Source organism: Melospiza georgiana, chromosome 4, assembly GCF_028018845.1.
Source record: "Melospiza georgiana isolate bMelGeo1 chromosome 4, bMelGeo1.pri, whole genome shotgun sequence".
Classification (NCBI taxonomy): Eukaryota; Metazoa; Chordata; class Aves; order Passeriformes; family Passerellidae; genus Melospiza; species Melospiza georgiana.
This window is the reverse complement of record NC_080433.1, coordinates 47,264,169-47,290,958: the sequence shown is the minus strand read 5'-3', so window position 1 is coordinate 47,290,958 and position 26,790 is coordinate 47,264,169. Positions and strand designations below refer to the sequence as shown.

At 37.4% G+C, this 26,790-nt stretch overlaps 1 protein-coding gene across 1 annotated transcript; it reads left to right on the top strand.

Annotated features, from left to right (window-relative positions):
- On the top strand, positions 1-25,431 carry CAND1 (cullin associated and neddylation dissociated 1). Its single transcript, XM_058022154.1, has 15 exons — positions 1-192; positions 4,537-4,680; positions 11,451-11,605; positions 13,337-13,460; positions 13,879-14,135; positions 14,218-14,323; positions 14,825-14,970; positions 16,010-16,302; positions 16,926-17,067; positions 17,694-19,187; positions 19,970-20,065; positions 21,630-21,799; positions 21,891-22,055; positions 22,281-22,388; positions 23,442-25,431. Exons 1-15 carry the CDS (start codon positions 125-127, stop codon positions 23,664-23,666), a joined length of 3,693 nt encoding a protein of 1,230 aa, XP_057878137.1. The 5' UTR covers positions 1-124; the 3' UTR covers positions 23,667-25,431.
- Positions 25,432-26,790: the final 1,359 nt, after the last annotated feature.

The following is a 26,790-nucleotide window of genomic DNA, read 5'->3' as shown; positions in this document are numbered from 1 at the left end:
GGCCCGGCCCCTGCAGCCGCGGGCGAAGTGGAGCCGGCGCCGCCGGGAAGACGCCGCCGCCGCCGCCGCCGCCTTCTGCTCTCCTGCTCTCCCTCCCCCCCGCGCCCCGGCCGGGTCCGTCAACATGGCGAGCGCCTCGTACCACATCTCCAACCTGCTGGAGAAAATGACATCCAGCGACAAGGACTTCAGGTGAGATCCGCCGCCGCCGTCCCTCCGCGCCCTCCGCCGGCCCCGCGCCCGCGCTGCCCCTGCGGCCGCCTGCGCGCCGGCCCCGGGCCTGGTGCCGCGGCGGCCCGGGCGGGGGCAGGTGCCCGGCGGCGGGGCCGGTGCCGCGGGCCCGGGCTGTCCGCGCCGCCGCTGCGGGGCTGGGCGCGAATCTGCTGCTGCTGCCCCGGGAAGAAAGTTCCCGTGAGGGGATCCCCGCTCCTCGCTGCCCTTGAAGGACGGGGCGCGGCTGTGCGGGCACCGCCGCGGCCTCCGCGCATCGTGGGCAGAGATCTCCAGCAGGCGGGAGAAGCTGAGCCGCCTCAGCTTTGCTGACTCGCGTGGGGACAGGCGAGGGTGGAGGTCTGAATTCCTGAGCTCGCAGATGCTCAGAAGCCGAAGGGAAGAAGCCCTGAGCAACCAGCTGTCGCTGACCCTGCCTCGAGCAGCAGAGGTCGGGTGAGGTGACCTCTCTTATCCCTTCCCAACTTCAGAAAATATGGATCCTGCGATTCTACGAATAGAAGGAAGGGGTAGACATTAGGGCAGACTCAAGACCGTGCAGGGGAGGGCCACGATGGTAAAGGGACTGGAGCATCCCCCTTATGAGGAGAGACTGAGGGAGCTGGGTGTGTTTAGTCTAGAGAAGAGAGGGGACCTTATATAGTTCTTTCAATATGGACCTGCATATAGTTCTTTCAAAGGTGCGTGCCAAGAGGATGGTGCCAGACGCTTTTCAGTAGTGCCCAGTGACAGGACTCAGAGGAGTGGACATAAACTAAACTACAATAAGTTTCATCTCAACATGAGGAAGAGCTTTGTTACACTGAGGGCAGCAGAGCACTGGAACAGGCTGCCCAGGGAAGCCATGGGGTCTCCCTCGCTGCAGACTTTCATACCCACCCTGGACATGTTCCTGTGTCACCTGCTCTGGGTTACCCTGTCTTTGCACACGGGTTGGACTGGATGATCTGCAGAGCTCCTTTCCAACCCAGACGATTCTGTGATTCTCAGCTCACATCCTTCTGGATGCTGTGTCTTTTAGACAGTGGGGGTTTGTGCTCCTCATTTAGTTTGCTACTGCCCCTGTGCATCCAGAGAGAAATCCAGTTAAGTCTTATGGGGAACTGGATTTAGTTTTGAGTTCAGGATCTGTCACAGGAGCGCTACTTTTCATTGGAACATTTGCTTGCTTTGTAATAAATTAATAGCAGATGAAATGTAAAATTTCAGAAAATAGAATAATACAGTTAAAAAACAGCAGAGATAATACATTTACACAGTACCTCTGGCAAAGCATTAGGTTAAAAAGAATTACATTGTTTTGGTATTGAGTGCAACCAGAAATTCAAGTTTGAAGGTTTTACTTGTCTGTGAGAGTATATCAATACAGATAGGGAAAAGGCATAAAATACACTTGCTTTTTGTTGCTTTGCTGCAGCATCACAGTGCTTAGTTTATTATTAAAGTCATCCAAACAAGTCTCAATGTATTAAAATCTAAAGGAAAACAGAGGTCCTGATATATAGATATTTTGAATAATCTTGTTAGGTTTTGACAGAGTGTTTTAGCACAGGACACAAATTTGATATGGGATTTTTTGTGTCAATTTCTTTCAAATTTTAATAGCTTTATATTACCTGGAGAGTTCAGTGTAGAAATTGTGTAAATAAAATACTGATTAGTCTAAAAAGACACAAACTAAAATTGTCTTTAAATTGTTCTGAAACTAGACTGAAACATTTTTTCCTCTAAATTTTACAAGATTTTTTACTGTTTTCATACTAATTTGTTTCTGTGATTAAGTAAAATTTGCATTTTGTAGTTATGGGGAGGAGGATTTACAGTAAGTTCCAGTGGATTTGTGATACTGATTTTTAGGAGTTAAAAACTTTCTGTATAGAAGGGCTAGGTTATACCTGCCCAGTGCAATTGTAGCAAACACTCTTTTCCTCCCAGCTGTGTGTAATTAAAACTTCTTTTGTAGTTCCTTTAGTAGAGCACACTTCAGAAATTCTGTTCTAGTAGCTTTGAACAATTTTGAAATTCTCAAATGTTAAACAAAAAAAATATCTTAACATAGATTAAAATCTAATGTTACAAACCATAAAAAAAAGAGTGATGATAGACCTTTACCAACTGGCTGTTATGGAGTAACATTTTACGAAACTTTATGTGTATTGTGTATTTGCATGATGGATAAAATAGTATTTAGTTTCAGTAATTATAAGTGCATTTGTTCTTTGATCATGTCTGTTTGAATGAGGACAGTGTAGTTATCCTGTTGATACCAGGGAGCAGAGTGTAAAACAACCATTCAAGTAAGCGGTCTACTGTAGAAAGTAATCCTCATTTTTCTTGATGAACTGATCTGTCCCATGCAGAGCTGGAATATGTACTTCTTGGAAGGTGTACATACTTGTGATTGTGTTGTCCACAGAGAAGCTTGGGCGTAAGTTCTAAAGCAGGCAGTCAGGTAAGGTGGCAGTTTCCAGTCTGGCTGTGGGAGGAGGAGTGTCCTCCCTGCAGCAGGAGAACGAGTGCTCTGAGTCCAGGCTGGGAGCAGCTGCTGACACGCTGCCTGCTTTGCACCAGGTGGAGTTTGATGTGCAGGTAGGGTGAATTGGGACTAAAAGTCACATTAAAACTACTTAAAACTACGTTTCTAAATACCAGCAGCTTTACACTGAAGCTGCTTGGTCTCCCCACCCCATTGTGGTGTTTGGGCTGGTTTGCAAGTTTCAGTGGAGAAGTCTACCAAGAGAACCCCATTGTGGTTGCATGCAGAGGCTGCTGCTGCACCTCAGCAGGATGTGCATGGTGTGCTTACTTCAGGAACTGACAAGAGAGTGATGAGTGGACATGACCTTCTAAGGCTAGGAAATAGGAGCTATTGGCCAAAGTTTTTAAGAAAAGGAGGTAAATGCAGCAGTAAGTTGGAGACAGTTTTTGAGTGTTCTAGTACTGTGTGACTTCATATATGTGCTTAAATTAGGTCCTATATGTTATCTTTACTTACCAAGTAGCTTTATTCATTACTGTGCTTAAAAGCTGATGCTTTGCCTCACCAGCCTGTTTTTGTGCACATCTGGTTCCTGTCAGACTGCAGGCTTGCTTCAGTGGGACTGTTGGAGTGAGTGAAAAAGGGGTGAGGTCTTACCTTAGAAACACCTTGAGACCATTAGACTGGAATTATTAAAAGACAGGACAAGTTGAGGTCCGTTATGTAGGGTTAGGTGTCTGGCATTTGTGATGCTTATTAAGATTATGCAGAGTCTTGGCTTTTGTTTTCAGTAACAAGTAGTATCTGGCATGTCAAGCTGCAGAGATAACCTTCCAAGCATGACCTGAGCTGAAGTGATGTCTGCTTGAGGCTGATGTGCCTGAGGTCCAAATGTCACCCTCAGCTGTTTAACTACAAACCCTTGTTTGGAGTTTTGAGTGGGGGTTGGTGTCAGTGCCGAGGCCCGTGGGATTTGTAATTGAGTAAACACATCTGTATTGCTGCTTCTGAGAAGAGAGGGCACTTACAAAAGAAAAATGGATTGTGAAACAGACTTCAGATTAAAAAGAAACAGAAGGCATAAAGGCAATATTTTTGGAAAGTAATTTTTCAGTATGTTCTTCTATTGGTAGATATTGACTGTTATTAAATAGTAAATTAATTGATATGAAGATGATTTTATTTGCTTGATCTCTCAAGAATTAATTTTGTTCTTCACTGTGGCACTCTGTATTGAGGGCTGGATAAATGATCAGCTCTGTTTTCTGGCTGTAAACAAGCTAGTCTGTACAAGGCAAGAAAATTAAAACCACATGGAACATAAGCTTAACTTTTATTTCTCCCTTCATTAATTAAAGTTTGGCTTTTGTGAATTTTATGGGAGAATGTTTAAGAAACTATATTTTTTCTTCTTGGTTAAAACTTGTTTTAAAACAAACTCAGAGCAGAGATCAGTTTTTTTTAAACAGTTATAAAACTTGTTTTTTACAACATCAGCATAGCTTATGAAAGGACTACTTAAAATCTGTGAAAGTATCAGTTTTTCTTTGTGGAGATTATGTGCAATATAATGTAAATGCTGGAAGTAAAATATGTAGCTGTTCTCATAAGAGAAAGGTGCTGACCTAGCTCAGTTATCATTTTCAAATACAGTTTTTCTTCCTTTCTGTTTTATACGTGCTACTTGCATCACAAAACAGACAACAATAACTCAATGTTAAATGTGATTTGTTTGATAACAAATTATGGAAATGAGAATTTTGAATCCTAAGCACTGTGAATAACCCATATCCCTTTAGCAATAACTATCTCACATCTTTTGTCAGGTTTATGGCTACTAATGACTTGATGACAGAACTTCAGAAAGATTCTATCAAGCTGGATGATGACAGTGAAAGAAAGGTGGTGAAGATGATTTTGAAATTATTGGAAGATAAAAATGGTGAGGTACAAAACTTAGCTGTTAAATGGTAGGTATTCTTTTTTTATGATGTAAAGAATTGTATAATGACTGAACAATATAAAGCACTTCTGAAAACTCAAAGGACCACTGCTTCACAAAATAATTTTGAAATTTATGTCCCCAGAGGAGCCCTTATTCTTGTAGACTACCTGCCTTAATGGTTGTAACATGAAAAACTATATGTTGTTGACATTGAGGATTAATATTTGGGGTTTCAGGCACCAAATAGCACATGCAGCCCCTGCTGGAAGTGTTTGAGTGATGCACTTGCTCTTTGGTGCCAATTCTTGATTGCTAAATAGATAGAAAAAGCTTATAATTCAGTGGCAGTTGCCACATTGATACTTGATGGTGAGACCTTAGATGGTGTGCAGGGGAAGAATTGTGGTATTAGAGTTGTTTTCAAGCAGACATGAAAACATGAATGGTAAAGATGTGGCCTCGGTTATCAAAGTGAAACTTACCTTTTCACTAGCATTCAGAATGCTCTGCTGATGGTTTTACAAGCTTTTCAGGGACTGTAAATGTTTTATGGGATCAGGGTGCATTTACTTGCCTTTCAGAGACTTCTGTTGCTTCACTGCCCTCTCTTCCTCACTTTATTGAGCTTTACATATGGTGTGAATTTTCCAGAGCACCCTTTGAAGAGGTGCTACATTTCTTACGACTTTTTGTTCTTGGCCATTCTGATTTTTGTGTGCTTTAAAGCGAGCCTCTCTTAGGAGGCATATAGTGTTCCTGAGAATGTTTCTTGTTTGTGAGCTTAGGTTTTTTTTTTAATACTCCATATACACTACTTATATTCCATGAGGTATGGATTGGAGTAAACTTGGAGCTTGAGAAGTTTCACATTGTGACTAGCCAAGTTTGGTTTAGCTCGTTATTCTTTGTAGTTTAGCCCTGTGAGAGTAGCAAAGCAGAAAAAGTCTGTGTGTACCTCTGCTTATGTACTTAGAAGCAGTGTTTGCTTCAGCTTTTGAAGTAAGTGATGGTAACCAAAACCTTGCACAGACAAATGGGTGTTGGAATGTCAAGTTTCAAGCCAGATATTAGCTATGTTAGGTATATTTGCACTATAATTGTCACTACTTTTTCCCTACTGTCACCAAGGATGCAGTGTTTTTAACATGTGTCTTACTCCTATTCTTTTCATAGCAACACAAAATACCCTGTTTCTTTTTAATTCAAACTTCTGCAATATCTGCTCCTTATGTTTTCATGAATTTGAAACTGATTGCTTGTACTCAATCAGAAGAGCATATTGTTGTGAAACTTGGCTCAGGCTTAGAATTGTCTTTGTGCGCAAGAGCATTTTATGGAAAAGTTACATTTTAGCATACATTTCTAATGTAAATCCTAAAGTTGTCCTGAAGTTTAGATTAATGCACGTAGAGACATATGTCACCATCTTTAATGGCAGTGTTAGAATGTAGGGTCTAAAGTACAAGTAGTGCTTACTAAAACGTTGAAGAAAGATTGCAAAGGGAAGAGAATGAGAAAATAGATGACTTCCTGTGTGTGTGCGCATCCTGTTCTTATTAACAGTTCTTCAGTTTTTAAATTTACTTTGATATATTGATAAAAATCTTGGATTTAACTAATATGACTGAATCTCTTTCAATTTTGGAGTGTTTTTGAGAATTCCAGATAATGTTAAGGAACAGTTTTACATTTATTTTAATGGGACAAGAAACATAATAGAAAGTTTTCAGGTGAATTATGACCATCTGTGTAGAAGGTGGACATGTATATGTTCTGGATCATATCAAGTTGTGGGGTTTTTTTTGTTTGTGTCCCAATCACTTGCAGCTATGCTTTAAATAAAAATAAAAAAAAAAAAAAAAAAAAAAAAAAACCCAACAAAAAACACCACTCTTTTAGAGTATTCTTTTCTTAAAGCAGCTTGTAGTCAAAATACAGTTCATGACACTTTTAAGCCTAATACTACTGCTGTTTCCTGTTTGCTGTTCTTGTACTCCTTGTTCTTTTTCTCACATTGCTCCTTCCCTGGTTTTGTGACAGTCTGGTTTAGGGACTTTGTTTTCTTCTGGCTTATTGCTTTCCTCCTGCAGTTTACCTGTTGATAGAAAAATTGGCGGGGTGAAGGATGGGAGAGGCTGAGCACTACTAAGCTTTTTAGTTTAGGTTTTTTAAGACAGTTCAAGCTGATCTGAAATCTTCCATCTGCCACAACACTCCATGTAAGACTGATTCGTTGGGAAGTTAATTTCAGACAGCATAGTTTTCTTGGCTTTTTAAATTTTAAATATTTTGTGCTCTTGTGTATTTCTGTTAAGGATTTCTTGGCACTTCCAGCTGAGGAAAGCACAAACTGTCTTTCAATCTCTCTTAATTTAAATACTGTGGTGAACATTAGAGACTGTTAGCAGTAACTTTTATCAGACCCTTGATGACCCATTAAAGTAGCAATTCCCTCTCATAGAAAGAGGATTTAAGACAGCCCAATATTCTTTTCAATCTGCACTTGAGATAGATTTTCCTTGAGGAAGGGAGAAAGGTGTTGGAGCTTGTTGGGGGAACTTTCTTTACAGGTAGATCAATTGAAATGCTCTGAATAAAACTCTTGCATAAGAGTCACTCTTTGAAGATTTGATTCTCGAGGTCACTGAACCCAGCAGATTTGAAACAACTCAGAGCAACCATAAAGCAGTATTTATTTTTAGGTGAGTGTAGCAACAAGTGAGCAGTGTTCCTGGTTTTGCCTTATCCACTGCTCGCTTTCACGCTTGAGTAAGAGGAGCTCCATTGGTTAAAATGCTGATGAACTTTTCCTTATTATCTCTACAAAGCACACTGGTGATTTTGTTCTTGCTCCTTTCAATTACATTATGCTTGTTTGAGGCAGGATAAACCAGGTAAAAGCAAAGCAGAAGTCAGTTTTTGGGTTCATTGGTATTTGAGTAGCTATTTGCAAAATAGTTGTCCAGTTAATTTCTGAATAAAAGTGAAAATGAATGAGCTGTATGAGTCTTGAAGTAAAAGTTGGCCTGCTGTAGTCTTTGACCCTACAGAAGGGAACTGAGTTTTATTTGTTAAGCTTCTTACTGCAGGCAGTAGATGAAACCTGTGTCAGTAACAACAGGTTCTTTACCTTGTTTTTCTTAACTGCATGTAAAATATTAAATGTATTTTTGTTGTCTCCAATTTTTGAAGGAATGATTTATGATTTACCTGATAGTCATAGGCTGTTTTACCATCAGCCAGTGTGAAAAAGGCTATTCTTACAGCATATCCTTAGTTTATAACTGTAAATCTAGTCCAGCATGGCATCCTGTGCACCTTATGGCAGCAGTAGTTGCACTGCCTGTGGCTTGATTAAGATTATGTCCATGAGGTGTAGTCAAGCAGTGTGGTTTGTCTAAGTGTAGGTATTGTGTTGGTATCGCTTGTTCCTCATTGCTGATAATCTTTGTAATGCTCTGTTGGCCCAAATTGCACATTAATTGTTTCATGTGTTCAGTGTTGCAGCTTAAGGATGAGTTGTTTCTCGTTTTGAACACTTTGATATTCTGCCATTTAAACCTACAAATAGAAATTTTTATTGATTCACTCTGTGAAATCTTTCCTGAACTAAGTAAGAAGTCAAACATACCCAAATCTATCTAGAGTGAAAAAAGAAGGTGGAATTAAAGTAAGCATTTCAGTGCTTCCTCCGTGTGGTACTGCAGTTTCTCTGCATTTATCAGAGTGACTTCTCTGGGCAGTAGTTCAATGTAGGGAGCTCTCCCTGACGCTGTGAGTCTGAGTCATTAGTGTGAGCAGGATGATGCATGTATTGGCTGCTGTGTGGCTGATCCAGTTCAGCAGCTTTAAAGCACTTTGTATGCTTTGCTAATACACTGCTGCACATCATGCTATACTAGTGATTTAAATAATGTGGGGTTTTTTTAAATTTGTGAATTTTAATTCTTCCTTGTAAATAAATGTGCTTATTCCATAGCTGTTAAAATATGCCAGTTGGAGATTATAATTGATTATGTGTTGGTGTTCAGCTTCCTAATAAAGAGCTATGCTATGAACACCTTTATTTCCAAATGTGTGTCACTTAAAGGAGCCAGTGTGTTGCTGTTTATTTCCATAGGCAGCTGAATGAGCTTTTTACTTTAAGAGAACCTAGACACAAATTATTGGCTAGTAAAAGGGAAAAGATCAAAGATCATTTAAAACTATGCAAAATGGCCTTCAAGTGTGTAAAATACATGCTTAAGTGCAAAAGCTTTGTAGTCAGAACTGATTTGATACAAGAAGGTTATAGTATACTTTCAATTTCTGATAAGATTGATTTGTAATCTCGGACTAATAATAAGGTCTATAAGTGATATTTACTGATTGTGAAGGCCAGAAAAGCTTGAGGTAATATTTTGTAAAATTTACTTCACAATTGTTATGTCTGATTTGCTGAACTAATAGGTTGAATAAATAGGACTGAAGATGCTGATTCAGGTAATATATGGCTTAATACTTCCCAGAAACTGTAATTCATAGTGTGTGTTAATATCATTCCAGTGGTTTGGTCATCTTTAAAACATTAGCAAAAAGTTTCCGATTCTTAGCTGAGATGAATCTGATTGACTGGCCTTTACTGTGATTATTTTAATTACTCATAATTAAATTTTGAAAAGCATTTGAAATTTTGAAAAACATTTTGAAAAACAAGCATATTTACATCAAAAGAATTCAGTAGTCGTTCAGCAGTTCAGGTTTAAAATAAGGGGTTTTTAACCTTGTGTACTGTAGTCTGTTGACTGAAACACACAGGGAGTTTCATTTCTCTGGAGTACTATGGAGTCATTGTACCTTAGGATTCTACAGGTTTCTGTTTGAGTTGATTTGTGCTTGTGTTGCTTGCAAAACAATTTACTATGCACCAAGAGTAGGTGCATGCAACAGTGCTGTGAGTAGCCACTGACTGACAGTGGTGTGTATAAAGAGAAACTCTATATATAGATGTGTCAGTGAATCACGGTGAAGGCAAAGCTTGACTGAAGAGTCAAATCAAGTTGTGAAGAAAGCTGTGAGCTTTTTCAGCAACTGGTGAAAATATTTCAACTGTAGACAGGGATAGCTTGATGTATTTGTGTCTCAGAGATAATTATTGGTAATAATTTGTGTTAGCAGATGTTTGTGTACAGATTTAGCAGTTTTTACCCATATTAGTGTTCAGAAATTATTTTAATCATTCATAATTTAACATAATTGAAGCTATAAAATGAGCAGATTAGATTGTGGATATGGTCCTCTAAACCCCTGCCTACTCTCAGGGATTTAGTGGCTGTAGAGATAGTTTAATAGAATCTAAAGAATCCAGTACAGTGGCCTTTCCCTAAATTAAAGGGTAGTGTCAGGTTAGGGCATGAGGTCTGACTGCTTTTAAGGAAGGGATCTCTGTCAGAACTGTTCATTTCTGCAGGAACTGCTGAAGCAAGTTAGAAACCATCCATTACATCTTCATTTCTGTGCACTTAAAGGGCTTCTCTTCATACCTTTGATCAGATACCAGTCAGTATCTCAACTAAGAGTTCTCTTGAGATTATCTGTATGCCGTACTTGCTAAAAATCTAACCCCAAAGTTGTTCTTGTGTATTTATTTTAAGGTTATATGTAAATCTCCATTAAATACTCTCCAAATGGAATAAATTGCAATCTTTCTGAATTTGTGGCTGATCATAAAGCATCAGTTTCAGATGTCTGTGCACTAGTTTGACTAATCTCAAATGAGTTCCAAGTTCTGTGCATTAACAAAATGGAGTGAGTTGCAAGTGATACTTCAGTGTCTGGTTTTGGCAAGTGTGTTTTGCCTTTGCTGCCTCTCCGCCCACCCTTCCCCTGCCCCCGCCCCCCACATGTATTTTCAGCAGATTTTACTGCGTGGGTAAGGAGAGAAAGACACCAAGCAGGTTATGGTTTGTGAAGGAAAGCATGGCAAGTGCTAGATGTGATTGCCTTGGGAGTTGCAGATTCCTGGGTGTTAATCCAAGTGTTGTGCCTCAAGTGCAAGCGCTGTTCTGAGTTCATGGGAGGTAAGGCCTTGTGAGCGTGGCCATCAAAAGAGAAGCTCCAGGTTTGCCTAACATGGGTGACAAGCCCCTGATGGCAAAACTCTGAACCTTACTCTGGTTACTATTGTGCAGCTAGTGCTTGAGTGCAAGGGCTTGCTTGTCCATGTCCTACTCCTGTGTGCTCTTGCTTTCTGCCTTTTGCTGATGATGGGCATTTTCTTATAATAATTGGGTCTTGCCCCTGTGAATTCTTGGACATGGAAAAAATGGTAACAGCAATGGGGTACCTACAACAGGTTTGGGGATGGAAGATGCCTTTGGGTTTGTTTTACTGCATAGAGCCATGACTGAATCCAAATGTTGTATAGAATAAAGATGCAGTGATGAAGAATGTTGTTTACTTGTTTGTGAATTATGCAGACACTGATGGTCAAGCATGTAAACTGATGGCTCTGGGTAGGTTAATTTTTGTTGTAAATCTTGTTGTGAACTGAGAAATAAGAGGGACTGTGGTTTTGAGACTGAAGCAGAACAACCAGACAAAATGAATTTCCAGCTCCAAATAAGAAACATGTACTAAACAAGTGTTTTGTTACTAGATTTATGGAGCAAGTTATCAGTCCAACCAGATGAGGGTTTTCAGTTTTTAAAATTCTACTTTGTGTTGCTACCAAAACCAAGCTGAAGTTTATGACTTGAATGCAAAATACTGAAATAATATTGTTGCCAATTTAATACTCTTCTCTTGTTTATACAGTCTGGGACCTCTGGTGAGTAAAGTGAAGGAGTATCAAGTGGAGACCATTGTAGATACCCTGTGTACAAACATGCTTTCAGATAAAGAACAGTTACGTGACATTTCAAGCATTGGTCTTAAAACTGTGATTGGAGAACTTCCCCCTGCTTCCAGTGGTAAGGCATTTTGTGCTAAAGACTTTATGTAGTTGTATCATTTACTAATTCAAAAAAGTTTAAAAAGCTGGAGGTTTTAGGGAAGAGTTTCAGCACTGGAAATAGTTTCAGTTAGGGTAAAAACATGGCACAAATACCCTTTGAGTTTCTCCTTCTCTGACTATATTGCCAAATTTTACTAGTTTAAGAACATATTTTTTACTGAAGGATTGCATTAATGTGAAAAACAAGTTCAGAGAATATAAACTTCAGTATAACAAGTTGTAAAAACTTATATTTTAATAATTGCCTGTTGGAGCACATCTAGGCTGTAGTAATAGCTAAATCTCATCTTGGTCTTTGGTTGATAATAAGCTTTAAAATTGATTACAACTCCTGTATTTTTCCTTAACCATCTGATTTCTTGTCTCACTTTCTAGGAATTGTTTTGGGAAGTACATTGTGCTTCTGACAGTTGCCTGTTAAATTAGTGAAAGTCTTACCTGCAGGTTTAAATGAAGGCAGTCTTTCCTCTAGAAGAGACACTAATGTTGATCAGCTCATCAGTTAATAGCATTACTTTTTTACTCAAGTGCTTTTTAGATATCATAGTGTAGGATATGAATGAAACTAGAGAGTAATTAAAAAGGCTTTGGAAACTACATTTTTAGAGACTGAGGTCTCGTGAATTTAAAAAAAAGCTCTGATTTTAATATCCTTTTTGAAAATTGACATGTAAGTCTTGCTTCTATCAAGCAGCAGTGAGATGCATAAGCTTTACATAAGTAACTAATTTTAAGTCAATTGTTTTAAGCTTTTACTCTTGTGTTTGCCTACACAAAACAAAAGATTTTTGGGTGGAGGTGAAGCTCAAACAAAAATGTAGGCAAGTCTTTCAATATAATTAACATTCCTAGTATAAAAATAAACAGCATGTTATTTCTTGCTCCCAACTCAAACACAGATTGTTCTCTTTTTCTTAGCCTCCATGGTAACACATTAGACTGTCCACTTGTTATGTTTTAATTTTAGTTGTAGTTAAAAATGAGCCATAATATATATAAACTAGATTTACCATAGGTTGGAATGGTATTCATTTCACATTAAAATTTGCAAAATGTGACAATAAATTTCATGCAGGTGAAGATGAGTACTAACCACTGGGCAATCGTTACCATGATAGGAGTTCCTTCTCATAATTACTTCAAACAATGTTAGACAATTAGAGGAATGGGGAACTATGAAGTTGTTATAAAGACATTTTTACTTATATTTTAAAATACTTCAGATATAAATTTTCCCGCCTTTCTCAAATGTTTCAGTAGTATTTCAGTCAGGTACTTAATTTTTAAGTAGCTTCTTGTGCAAAATAATTTTATTTTGCTACTTTTGTGCTTTTCCTTACCATATAGTATATACCTTCATTTTTACTTACACTCCTTTCATTTATTGCTCTAGACTTGTTGTGACTTTCACTTTCCATCGCTTGCCCTTCCAAAAGCAGTGCTCTGTTGTGTGTACCCTCTGGGACAGGAATCCTTACTGCTTAGTATGTTTGTACATAGATAATTTTTCCGCTCTAATGCAGAGCATGCATGACATTAGCAGAGTGGCTATTTAAGCTTGTTTTGTTGGTTGGAAAAAGCTTCTTTATGTAGATTGGGTTGCTTTCCATAGTCGCAAAAATCATCTTTAGTATTAAAAGGTGTATTTTTAGAATATGGAAATGCTGAGGTTTTGTTGTACTTTCAGGTTCTGCATTAGCAGCTAATGTTTGCAAAAAGATCACAGGGCGTCTCACTAGTGCTATAGCCAAGCAGGAAGATGTGTCTGTTCAACTGGAGGCACTGGATATCATGGCTGATATGCTGAGCAGGTAAACATCTCTCTTCTAATATGCTGGCGAATACTCATAAATACTGCTTAAATCTTGAACTTCAGTTTTCCAAATGTTAAAATTAAATTATTCCAAGTCGTATGAAATAATATGGTAGTGTTATGTGTAGATGAAACTTAATTTAGAAAAAAATAAGTGAATGCACTGAAGATAATTGGTTGATCGATTAATATTTAACTTTCTGAGAATTGTGGTTTTAAGCTTATTTTAATGTTTGTCATTTTGAAGTTACGTTTTAAACTATTTCTTCTTTTAACAAGTTCTAAAACCTGAAATTTTAAACATTTGGTTGGAATGTTTGTGATGTTTGGTGAATTTTTGAAGGATTGTTTTACAGTATATGAACAAAGTTATCTAGATTCAATTGGTTTTGAGTTTGTGTTTTGTCTGTTTTAAGGCAAGGAGGACTGCTTGTTAACTTCCATCCTTCAATTCTGACCTGTCTGCTCCCCCAGCTGACCAGCCCAAGACTTGCTGTGAGGAAAAGAACCATCATTGCTCTTGGTCACCTGGTTATGAGTTGTGGCAATATGGTTTTTGTTGACCTCATTGAACATCTGTTGACAGAACTGTCTAAAAATGATTCCATGTCAACAACTAGGACCTATATACAGTGTATTGCTGCTATCAGTAGGCAAGCAGGTCATAGAATAGGTAAGAAAAATATATAAATTATCTTTTACTTTAAAGTTTTTCCGTGAGAGTAATTACTTAGCTAGTTTTTTTATCTTACCAGGTGAATATCTTGAGAAAATAATTCCTTTGGTTGTAAAGTTTTGTAATGTAGATGATGATGAACTACGAGAGTACTGCATTCAAGCCTTTGAATCTTTTGTTAGGAGGTAAGTCATTCATTGGTACCTATTTCAGGCTTTCTTCAGATCTAGTAGTGTGTCATTTGGTTGTAAGCTGTCAAGAGACAGCCTCCTTCCTACAAATTACTCTTGCAAGCTTTGAGCTGGAACAGTTCCTTTAGCTATCTTGTAACTCAGCTCTTAAGCACTGTGTTATGTCTGTACTCTGCAAGCTTTCTACTGTGCCATTGCTACTTGTGCAAACAAGAGGTGGGAAGTACTCTGATTGTATTTGTGTCCAGTAGTGGTGATAAAAAATTGGTATCCAAAGGCATATCTGAGTCCTTTGCAACCTTCCCGTCTAGCAGATCCTGTTACAAAGTGGCATTACCCTTTCTGACCTTCCCTTTGAATTTCTGTAGTTCAGACGGATGCCTTGATGGTGTCTTGGCTACTCTCTCCAAAGTACAGCTTGCAATACAAAATCTTTTAAGAATATTTTAGTACTTCAAAGTAATTTGACAGTGATTGTATTTTTATATTACACAGGTGTCCTAAAGAAGTTTATCCTCATGTATCTACTATTATAAACATTTGTCTTAAGTATCTTACTTATGATCCTAATTACAATTATGATGATGAAGATGAAGATGAAAATGCTATGGATGCTGATGGCGGTGATGATGATGATCAAGGTATGTTCTTTTTTTGGTTTGGGAGAGAGAATGAGCTTTTGATCTTGCACCCATCTGGGAGAATTGGTGTAGATGGTAATACTCCTGAGTATCAGCATTTTAATTCAAATTTTGTACCTCTTTTAAACATGGCTAATGAACTCACTTCCTGGCATAAAAGTATAGGATGTTGATGCTGGAGATCAGTAATTCTGAGCGGGAACATAAAATACAAGACAAATATTTTAAAATACCTGAAAGGTGGAAAAAGCCAGAAGCATGTGGCATGATATAAATCAAGTGAGAACATCAGTTAATGAATTGAAAATACATACACGGCATGGGAAAGGCTTCTCACTACTTTCCACTATAATATATTGGTACCTAATGCATAAAATCAGAATAGATTGAAAATGACTCAGTATTTTTCAGTAGGATTGAAGTGTTTCAGACTGAAAGGCATAAGGTATTTTATTGTTAATATGGTGGCAAGCATTGCCAGATATAAGCTTTGTGAAAACTTGGACACACAAGTAATCTGAACTGAGGGCATAAAATTCTCATTACCTAAGGAAGGAGTGAGCTGTATAGCTGTTGCTTTAAGACCTGAAAAATCTATATTGCTTATTTTATGCTTTTTGTTATTTTTGGGGACAATGTATAGTTTGATTCACCTCTAGAAAGAAGCAGACAGAATAATTTGTTGAATCTTGATCAGCTAGTATTCACTGTTGCTTTGTTGTCATGAAGAAAGAATATGCTTTAAATCAGTAGTCAGGCTGGAAATATGATGGGGAGCTCCTTTTCCTATTTGCAGTTTAAATTAATATGTGTGGGGTGGTAACGTGAAAAAATTGGCTGAGAATTACAAGTTAGGCTGTTTAGAAGGCTTTTTGTGTGTGTGGTTTTTAACGTAATTCTGAACCTATTTCTTCGTGTGTCTTATGCAAAGAACCCAACTTTTTAATTGTTGAAAAGTGTGTTCTTTTTAATTGTTTAAAATAAAACTTGATGCTTTGCTTGTCTAAACTTGAACATATGCATAATTTATTTTTTCAAGGGAGTGATGATGAATATAGTGATGATGATGACATGAGCTGGAAAGTGAGACGTGCAGCTGCTAAATGTCTGGATGCTGTGGTTAGCACACGACACGAAATGCTTCCAGAATTCTACAAAACTGTATCTCCTGCTTTAATAGCCAGATTCAAAGAACGTGAAGAGAATGTTAAAGCAGATGTTTTTCATGCATATCTTTCTCTTTTAAAACAAACTCGACCTGTGCAAAGTTGGCTTTGTGATCCTGATGCAATGGAACAAGGAGAGACACCTTTGACAATGCTTCAGAGCCAGGTTATTTGTAAAGATTTTTGTTATCTTTGAGAAGGCATGGTAAAATTGCACCCTGTTCATAAGGATAGTTCATTCAATGTGCTTTGTCCTGTAGTACTAACATAGAGAGCAAGCTGGATAAAGTGGCCCCAAAAAATGCAGCAATCTTAGAAACTGAAATTGACTTGTACAAATGTGCTTATTTAATTTGTTTACTCACCTGTAAAAGTTGCATGTCCTATGTCATTTAGCACATTGCCAAAGCAAAAGTTACTTCCTGCGTTCTGTATCCAGACATAAGATGAAGATAAAACTTAATCGGCTGCAACATATTTTATTTGCAGAATAGAAAAGATAATGCTGGAAAACTTCATCTAAGTGAATTATTTAGGTGGCTTTTCAATTGTTGCTCTCTACAACAAGTTTTATTAATGCAGATCACCTTTCAAAGCTAAATCACTTTTTTTAAAAATGCAATTATTTTGAATCTTCATTTCCCAGTGTTTCTACAACTGCTCTAGTTCTGTAGAGAAATCAGGGGATTAGGATGCACATATTTCTTTATATGCCCCCAGTGTTCAATAATGAAAGAAATGCCAGCTATCCAGCTATTGAATCAATTAACAGATGTGTGATGATTACAGGTTCCCAACATAGTTAAAGCCTTGCACAAACAGATGAAGGAGAAAAGTGTGAAGACACGTCAGTGCTGCTTTAACATGCTGACTGAGCTAGTAAATGTGTTACCTGGAGCCCTAACACAGCATGTTCCTGTACTTGTACCAGGTATGAGAAACACAGCATGAACTTAAATACTTAGTAATAAGTGGTATGGGAAGTTATGAAACATCAAAATATTGAAGTCCCGACTGTGTTTTTTGCAAAAGCTTTGAAGTGTGGCTTCTGTTAAAGAAAATGGCAAAATAATCAGCTATTATGTGCATCCATATAAATATTTGAGTCATATATTTCCATTAATCTTAAAGAGAAGATTAAAGGTTTTTTCTTCTTTATAAAAAAAGAAGTTAATTTGATTCTTAATTACAAAATCAAACTGCCTTCTTTTCTATCCGAACAGAGAAAAATATTTTCCATAGTTTAGCTTTTAAAACTTAAAATGTTGAAATTTGAAGTAATGGTCAAAAGTGGGGTTGAAAATGTTAAAGGTTCAGAGTTTCTTTATAATTATGAAAATATGTCATAGACCCTTGAATGACCCATGTCTTTTGAGGGAGGCAGCTTAAAAGCTAATTGGTTGAATAAAGTGATTAAAGGGGCCTGGAAGCATTCAGAAAGATGGGGAGCCAGAAGGTGTAAATTCAGTATAGCTGCCTTCCTTTGGAAATTTTAAAGTGTTCTAGCAGACACTATAAATACCTGCCCTAAAAATACATTTTTTTGGTTTCTTCCAGGAATAATCTTTTCACTGAATGACAAATCAAGTTCTTCTAATCTGAAGATAGATGCTTTGTCCTGTTTGTATGTGATCCTCTGCAATCATTCTCCCCAAGTCTTTCATCCTCATGTTCAAGCATTGGTACCTCCAGTTGTAGCTTGTGTTGGTGACCCATTTTACAAGATAACATCAGAGGCACTACTGGTTACCCAACAACTTGTAAAGGTTATTCGTCCTTTAGACCAGCCTACTTCCTTTGATGCTACTCCTTACATCAAAGATTTGTTTACTTGTACAATCAAAAGATTAAAGGCTGCTGACATTGATCAGGAGGTGAAAGAAAGGGCAATATCTTGCATGGGTCAAATAATTTGTAGCCTTGGTGACAGTCTAGGCACAGACCTGCCTAGTACACTTCAGATCTTTCTAGAGAGACTGAAGAATGAGATCACTCGGTTAACTACTGTGAAGGCAATGACATTGATTGCTGGTTCTCCTTTGAAGATAGATTTGAGACCAATCCTTGGGGAAGGAGTTCCTATTCTTGCTTCTTTTCTGAGAAAGAACCAGCGAGCTTTGAAGCTGGGCACTCTTTCTGCGCTAGATATTTTAATTAAGAATTACAGTGACAGCTTGACAGCTGCCATGATTGATGCAGTCCTGGATGAGCTTCCACCTCTGATTAGCGAAAGTGACATGCACGTATCGCAGATGGCCATCAGTTTTCTGACAACGCTGGCTAAAGTATATCCTTCCTCCCTGTCAAAGATTAGTGGCTCCATTCTCAATGAACTTATTGGGCTGGTAAGATCACCCCTACTTCAGGGTGGAGCACTTAGTGCCATGCTAGAATTTTTCCAGGCTTTGGTTGTGACTGGTACAAACAATTTAGGCTATATGGATTTACTGCGCATGTTAACGGGTCCAGTGTACTCCCAGAGCACAGCACTTACTCACAAGCAGTCTTACTATTCCATTGCCAAATGTGTCGCTGCCCTCACTCGAGCCTGCCCTAAGGAAGGACCGGCTGTCGTAGGTCAGTTCATTCAAGACGTTAAGAACTCGAGGTCCACAGATTCCATTCGTCTTTTGGCTTTGCTTTCTCTTGGGGAAGTTGGGCATCACATTGACTTAAGTGGACAAATCGAGCTGAAGTCTGTAATACTGGAAGCGTTCTCTTCTCCTAGTGAAGAAGTCAAGTCAGCGGCATCGTACGCCTTAGGCAGTATTAGTGTTGGCAATCTTCCTGAGTATCTGCCATTTGTCCTACAAGAAATAACCAGTCAGCCTAAGAGGCAATACCTTCTTCTGCATTCCTTGAAAGAAATAATTAGCTCTGCGTCAGTGATTGGTCTCAAACCATATGTGGAGAACATCTGGGCCTTACTCCTGAAACACTGTGAATGTGCAGAAGAGGGTACGAGGAATGTTGTTGCTGAATGCTTGGGCAAGCTTACGTTGATAGACCCAGAGACTCTGCTTCCACGACTCAAGGGATACTTGGCATCAGGTGAGGAGTAGTAATGCACGTATGTACTGGAGCAGATGGCTTTATGATACCTGTTAAAAATGGATCTTTTTTTCAAATTACTTGCTTAAATGTTGTGTCTTGAAGTTTTGCCCCCTTCCCCCAACAATGGAAGGTTAAGGTTTTTTGTGTTTACTAGAAGTTGTTAGTCATACACAACAAGAATTACTTGTGTTCTGCTTTCAGACATTATATTTCTGTTAACAATGTTATCCTTTATGTTTAAGACAGAGCTATAAACTTGAAGGAGAAGGAGAATGGGTGACTAAGGGACAAATTGACAAACCAGTTGCAACATTTTGACCTTTTCATGTCAGCTATGATATTCCTACTTTCTAGATAAGGATTCTGAAATTCTTAAGAATTAGGAAAGATTTTTGTGCGTAATTAATGAATCAGTCTCACATCAAGAACTGTATTCACGTGTTTTCTTCACGTGCTTCTGCTGTAAGGGGGAGAATTTTTTTGTAGGCCGATGTGTGATCATAAATAATCTGTTTTAATAGGCTTATTGCTCACATTTTCTATAGGAGATAACATTACATGCTTATTACAATGTTATGGTATTTTTCCCCTGTTTAAAATATTCTCTCTGTAGGTTTATTTGAATTACATGTTGCATTGCTAGCAATAAATAGCATTTCTTGTTTGCTGTTTCTTAAGAGTATTAGAAGTCTAAGAGGAATGAGTGGCACTGAGCATGATTTAGATTCTGTTGTTGTTCTGTTTTAATCTTTCATGTTCACACTTTTGTTTCCTATTAGGGTCCTCATATGCTCGAAGTTCGGTGGTTACTGCTGTTAAGTTCACTATTTCTGATCATCCTCAACCCATAGACCCACTCTTGAAGAACTGCATAGGTAAGTACTCCACTTATCCTGACAGCTTCTATGTTTTCAGGCAAGAGAATTACATTTAAATTTTCTTTTTGTGTTACCAGAAATAAGTATTTTGAAGATACTAGAATTAGCTGTTAATGATAACTGTTGGAAGAGTTACAAGATGTTTCCATAGTAGCCAATGATTTCTGTTAACACTAATTTATTTGAATTCTGAGCAGTAAAAATTATGTCATTAAAAATTCTATGTATTGACTTTGTGATGGGCAAAACAAGAAGCTAATGTTTTTAGTAGGATGAGATCCAAAAGCTTTCCATGTTTTTGCCAAATTATATCAGTTTGATTTAATAAGATGTACTATATTTACCAAGAAATGTGGTCTTGGAAATATTTGACATTCAGCCACTTAAGATATGTATGCTTGTGTGAATTATTCTGAGTATTACCAGGTTTTGAATTGTAAATATAGGTTGTTATGATTCTGTAGTGCATGTAGTCTGAAAGCATTTGGAATTGTGTGTATTTTTATACAGGAGTAAGGTAATCAGAGCTTTCAGTGTAACATCAGTATGACAAAGACTTTTGCAATGCTGTGGCTTTTTTATTTTTGCATTTGTATAACAAAGTATTGTAGATTTTTTAAGATGTTATGAATGTTCTGTGCTTGTTTAATTACAGGTCTAAAGATCTGTAAAAACATGATCTATGGTTCTTAACCTAATAGGAGGAGAAAGATTTAAAGCATAAAGTTTTGTAAAGAGCAAGGTTTTTGTTTATAGGGAAATGAAGTGAGTTTACTGTGTGTTATTTTCATCACTAAGCTTTTTTGTTTTCTAAGTAATATATTCAAGAATTATGTTTGTAGGTTTTCCCCCTTTGTCTTGCCCCTTTGGTTTCTGGAAATATTTATTGATTATTCAGTCAAAAAGCTATCAGAATCTAGTACTTTAAAAACCTCAGTCATTTTGAGTTTTGTAACCCAGTTTTTTGGTGGGTGTAAGAGTCACTTTGTTTGAGGATATATTCTTGCAGCCATTTATTTTTAATACAGCTGTGTTAGAGAAGTATAGAAGAAACTAATTTAAAAATGCCCAAAGGTAGGGGCGCATGGGAGAGGTGGTGCTACATTAATATATACTGAGTAGGCCAATTTTATAATAATTTAGGCATCCTCAGTATATGCCAGTTTGAGGGTTAAAAAATCAGTTATGTTGGTAGTTTCCTTGAGAGGTGTTCTGGAACTCCTGAACCTCAGAAATTGAAATTGGTTTTCCAGTGCATATTTTGAGAGAATTTTAATAAATGGAAAAAATGAAAGGTTAAATGTAATTTTCATTAATTTACGTGAAAAGGAAGTTTATAAGTCATTGTGATGGCAGTTTATTTTGTTGGTGTTTCTTCTACTACTGTTTCATTATATGAACTACTATATAACAATTATATTAATAGCTTTGATATGATACATTAAAATAACTCCTGCACTAAGTATGTCTTTTTCTGAGTTTAAAACTAAGCAAAAATATTTTAAAAGTGGCAAATGTAAAAGATCCTCATAGGTTGCTTTCTTTCTGTATGTGATTGCAGGTGATTTTCTGAAAACTCTGGAGGACCCAGATCTCAATGTCAGGAGAGTAGCCCTAGTGACTTTTAATTCAGCTGCCCACAATAAACCATCTTTGATAAGGGACCTCTTAGATACTGTGCTTCCTCATCTTTACAATGAAACAAAAGTCAGAAAGGAATTAATCAGAGAGGTAAGATAACTGAGAGAAACAATGCTAAATATGTAAGTAGGTGGTTTTTTAAAAGTGTATTACTTAACATTTTTTTTTTATTCACTGACAGGTGGAAATGGGACCATTTAAGCACACAGTTGATGATGGGTTGGACATAAGGAAAGCAGCTTTTGAGTGCATGTACACTCTATTGGATAGCTGTTTGGATAGACTAGATATATTTGAATTCCTAAACCATGTTGAAGATGGCCTGAAGGATCACTATGATATTAAGGTTAGCTGTCATTTTTCTCTGTGAAAGCAGTGACTGTCAAAATATTTCAAATAGTTAATAGACTGAAATGGTGAAAATATTACTTCACATGCTTAAGTACTTCACTACATTTGCCATTTTAATTAAAGTGTGACTGTTCAAAAGGTTACACAGCATGGTGAGAGATGTATCTCCATGTATGTGCCAGGCATAACTGTTTTTGAATTGGGTTTTTCCTCACCCTAGATGCTGACCTTTTTAATGCTGGTGAGGCTGTCTACCCTTTGTCCAAGTGCAGTGCTGCAGAGGTTGGACAGGCTCGTTGAACCTCTGCGTGCTACGTGTACAACTAAGGTATTTCAGCTTATTTAAATGCATTGGTTTGTGTTTTCTTATAGAAATATAAATGAACTTGTGTTTAAAGAATACCTTTGTACTGCTGCAGCGTTTCCTGAGTTACAGTTGATAAGCTGCAGTAGAGAGGATAATTAGATTAGAAATGAATGGATCTTTTTTACAAGTGTTAAATGTATTTAAATTACAGAATGAGAGATTTTTGTAAGCTTCTTTTAAAAAATCCTCTGTTTCTATGATGCATTTTCTTTTGTTCCTTAAAAATTCAGCTGCCACTTCGGCAACTTGTAAATCTGAAACTGGAATACTGAGGGTTTATCTCACTTCTGATGATGATGTTGTTTCAGACAAGCATTTGGCCGATAAAGGCAGTGTAAAGTAGTGTTTGTTTTGTTAGACTTTTTGTCTAGACTTCTGTTAGAGATTTTGTCAGTTACCCCACCTCTTCTTCATTTATATTACAGGATTATTGGATCTTTGTAGTTAGTCTCCTTCCATTCCTGCTTGGTCTTGATTCACCTGCATGCTCTGACAGTCATTTATTGTCTGATTTACCTTGCTTTTCATTACTCTAGTCTGCTTTATTTCACATAATGAAAATTGACTGCCTTTAATTATAATTTATGTTTGTAGCACTGAAATATCTTAGAGAATAACAAGAGAAGGTTAAGCAGTTATTCTAAAGAAAGTCAGCTTCTTTAAAAAGTTCTGTCCTCTAGAAGCTGGGAGTACTCTGACAATAGCAGTTTAAAGTCATTTACTGAACTTACTAGCTTAAAGGCTGGCTGCTATAGTTGCTTTGATTTGTGGTTGACTTGGCAGCTTACAACTTTTTTCTGCTTACCGTGCCATATCAGAGCTTCAGTCTATTTGTAAACTGCTGGTAAAAATTCTGCTAAAAAGATTTTTGGGGGTATTTTTTGTTTGGTTGTTTTTTTTTAAGAGCATAGATAATTTTGAGAGGAAATATGGTTTATTTTAAGGTACATTTTTTAAGATTGTATAGAGGGAGGGTTGAGTAAAGTTTCAAACATATTTTCATTTTTTCTGTAGGTAAAGGCAAACTCAGTGAAACAGGAGTTTGAAAAGCAAGATGAACTAAAACGATCTGCTATGAGAGCTGTAGCAGCACTTCTAACCATTCCAGAAGCAGAGAAGAGTCCATTAATGAGTGAATTTCAGTCACAGATAAGCTCTAACCCTGAGCTGGCAGCCATCTTTGAAAGTATCCAAAAAGATTCATCATCCACTAACTTGGAATCAATGGACACTAGTTAGATGTTTGTCTAATGGGGACCATTATGTTGAACCATATGATGCACTGAATTGACAGGTTATGAGTAAGAAACAGAAAAAGTATCTAATCCACACATTGTTCCACTTTATTTACCTTTATGGAGACAGTTGGCTTTTCCCATTATTGCTTTTCTAGCATTTATTCCAGAAATGTATTTCCATAGTCCAGAGTTTAACCACTCTTGTTTTAGTGGATTTGGCCACATTTGGGAATTAAAAAGTTGACTCATGGTGTATGGAAATAAATTCCAACATCCATTTGCCCTGTAATGTTTAGGATTAAAATGTCGAAATTTTGTGACCATGATTTTTTTTTCTTTTAGTCATTCTTTCTACTTGTAAACAGTATGGGGGGAGGTGGGAATCAAGTGTCCAGGTGCACCATGTTTTTTGTATAACTTTTTATTCTTTGTTTCAGCTTCATAAATTGGTTTGGCTGGCAGATGAATTATGTGTAAGATTTATTATATTAAAAAGAGAGTTTGGGCACAGTTCAAAAAGAGCAGACATAAATGTCATTTTTACAGATGTGGGGATTAGAAAACCAATATCCCTGTTGTGCACACTAATTTTGCATGAGCAAGTTTACAAATATATATTGTCTGTAAAACAGCATGTGCAGTTTATTCGTAATGCAAGTTAAAATAAGTTCTACTGTATCAGTGCAGTTTTCAGGTATTTTGACATACAGGCCATTCAGACAGGAAGGGATGAATGAAGGTTTGTTGTCTTAACCTGGCTTTTTAAAATGCCAGTAATATGACCCTGCAGATATTCTTACAGTAAACATGACAGTTTCTGCAGTTTTCATGGGTTTTCATTCCCAAAGACTGAATCCACTGGAATTAAGGTGGACAAACCGTGAGATTGGAAGGAAACATGATGGAGGTAAAATGAGCAGAGACAACAAGAGCTGCTCAGTGGTTCCTGAACTCGGCATTCAACTTTGCTTTTATTATAAAAGTATGAAGGAAGTTTCTTCAGTGGATTCTATCTCCTATTCTTCATCTGACAGCTTTTGTTAAGGCACTAATATATGGTGTTACCTAGACAAGTGTTGCCAGACCATCATTTTGTTCTGGCACGTGGCACCACCAGTAGGCTGCAATGCTGCAAGTGCCATACAGTATTCTGGTGAGACAGGAAACAGGGAATGGCCAAAGGGCTGGAGAGAGATAGAGAGCAAACAGAAGAAAACATTCCTCTGTGGATACAATGGGGTAATTTAGAAATGGACCTTTACTGGAGAGCTGGCAGTCCCACAATGAACTGGATTTGGGAATTTAATAACAAAATGATCAGGGACCACTGCCTCATTACTTGTTTTATGCAACTGCTTAGTTGTCTTTTTTTCCCAAAGTCAGATATAAATTTGAATTTTTTTAGTTAACTGGTCTTTTTTAGCTAGTTTGATATTTTGGAAACCTGTTATGTGGGTACGTGGCATAAGCTGCTACGGGACTGAAAACGCATTCGTTTTTATGACCTCAGAGACAGTTTCCTGTGAGCATTGGGGCTTGGGGGCAGATCTTCACCTTACATGCTTGCAGCTTGGGAAAAGCAAAAGAGATACTGGTACATTTTACCTTAATAGAAGGACCTGAACAAAGAAGTCTATGAACTCATTCAATAGTAACAATTCTAATGCTGTAGAAATTTTTGAAAATGTAGCTTTCTCTGTCTCCAAAGTCTTCATACTAATGTAACAATTGTCTTCTAGAAGTAGAAATAAATGAGATTAAACATACCAACATATCTAAATGTCATGAAAAGGAGTGGGATGACTAGAGAGATACCATACAGTAGAAAAATCACTGTGAATTAGGTATATGCTATCTTACTGTAGAAATCATCTGCTTCAGTTGCAGCAATATACAGGCCTCCTAATTAAGAATCTGTTGTACTAATTAGTTGTCAGACTAATCTTTGAACTTTTTGTGTTAAGTTTTCAAAGTATATTAAAATGTTTTATAGATCTAAAGTTAGATGTGAGAATAGTATGATAAACATGAACCATGAGGCTAAAACAGGAAAAGGGAGTAGGTGACAATGGTAAGTGAACAGAATATTTGTAGTTGAGAATCTGTGTGTGCTTCTGCACTACCATAACAAACAGCTGATGTGGTGGAGGCAGATCATCTTCACTTTGCTTTACAGTACTTTACAGGGGAGCAAGCCTAAGGACAGAAGGGAAGCTTGAGCTCTATTACCTTGTGAATGCTTTCTTGCAGAAGAGTAATCTTCACTTTGACCACTGACAAAGCATGTGGAAACATAAGAACTAAGTATTCTCTGTAAATTGCAGAAATTCTAAGTGTGGCTGTCTCCACATAGCAGTTATTTTGGTTATGTGGGAAGACTATCTCATAAAGATTGTAACTCCACCATAATGACTGAGATAATTTATCCATGTTACAAAATCTAACTACGTTAGGTGTTGAAATTCCACTCAGTTTCACTGGATCACTAGATTGAAAGTTTTCTTTGGTTTTCCCTCTGTATATCCAAGTACTTGTATAAATCTGGTGTGTTGATGCTTGTAGATCAATTACGTTCATGTAATTCTCTTAAGGAAGATGTCAGAAATACCTGTAGCTGTTTTTTAAATGCTGAGTATTTGAAACTGAAATAGTAAATTTCTCTCACTAAAACACAAACCAGCATTCTCAAAGGCTACCCTTAGGATGTTTGGTAAAATCAGAACTTTCTCTAGTATTTTTCATCGCTTTGCACACAGACAGTTGAGACACATGAACAAGCTTGTGCATAATACATAAATGGTTGGCCAGTCCTCACATTGTAGATTCTTGGGTTAAAATATTTTTGTATCTCAAAAAGGCTTCACGCTCTGTTTTTCAGTGAAAGAACTTGCCATCCTTACAAGAGTTTTTTTCTAAAATTAGAAATTGAAACCTACAAATACTTCAAGAATGCTGCACTTCAGTCATGTAAATTTATTTTTTATATAATTTTCCTTCCAAGTATGGCATCTAATACAGCAGTTGACAAAATAAAGAGAGATGTACTACTCCACTTGTATTTTTATGAGGTGTACAAAGCAGCACATAGCCATGTAAACAGCATTGCTTCCTTTGAATGAAGGATT

Coding starts and splice junctions, on each gene's coding strand:
- CAND1 (XM_058022154.1), top strand. CDS start 125: ATGGCGAGCGCCTCGTACCACATCTCCAACCTGCTGGAGAAAATGACA. Junction 4,681..11,450: donor CAAAACTTAGCTGTTAAATG/GTAGGTATTCTT, acceptor TTGTTTATACAG/TCTGGGACCTCTGGTGAGTA. Junction 14,136..14,217: donor GCAAGCAGGTCATAGAATAG/GTAAGAAAAATA, acceptor TTATCTTACCAG/GTGAATATCTTGAGAAAATA.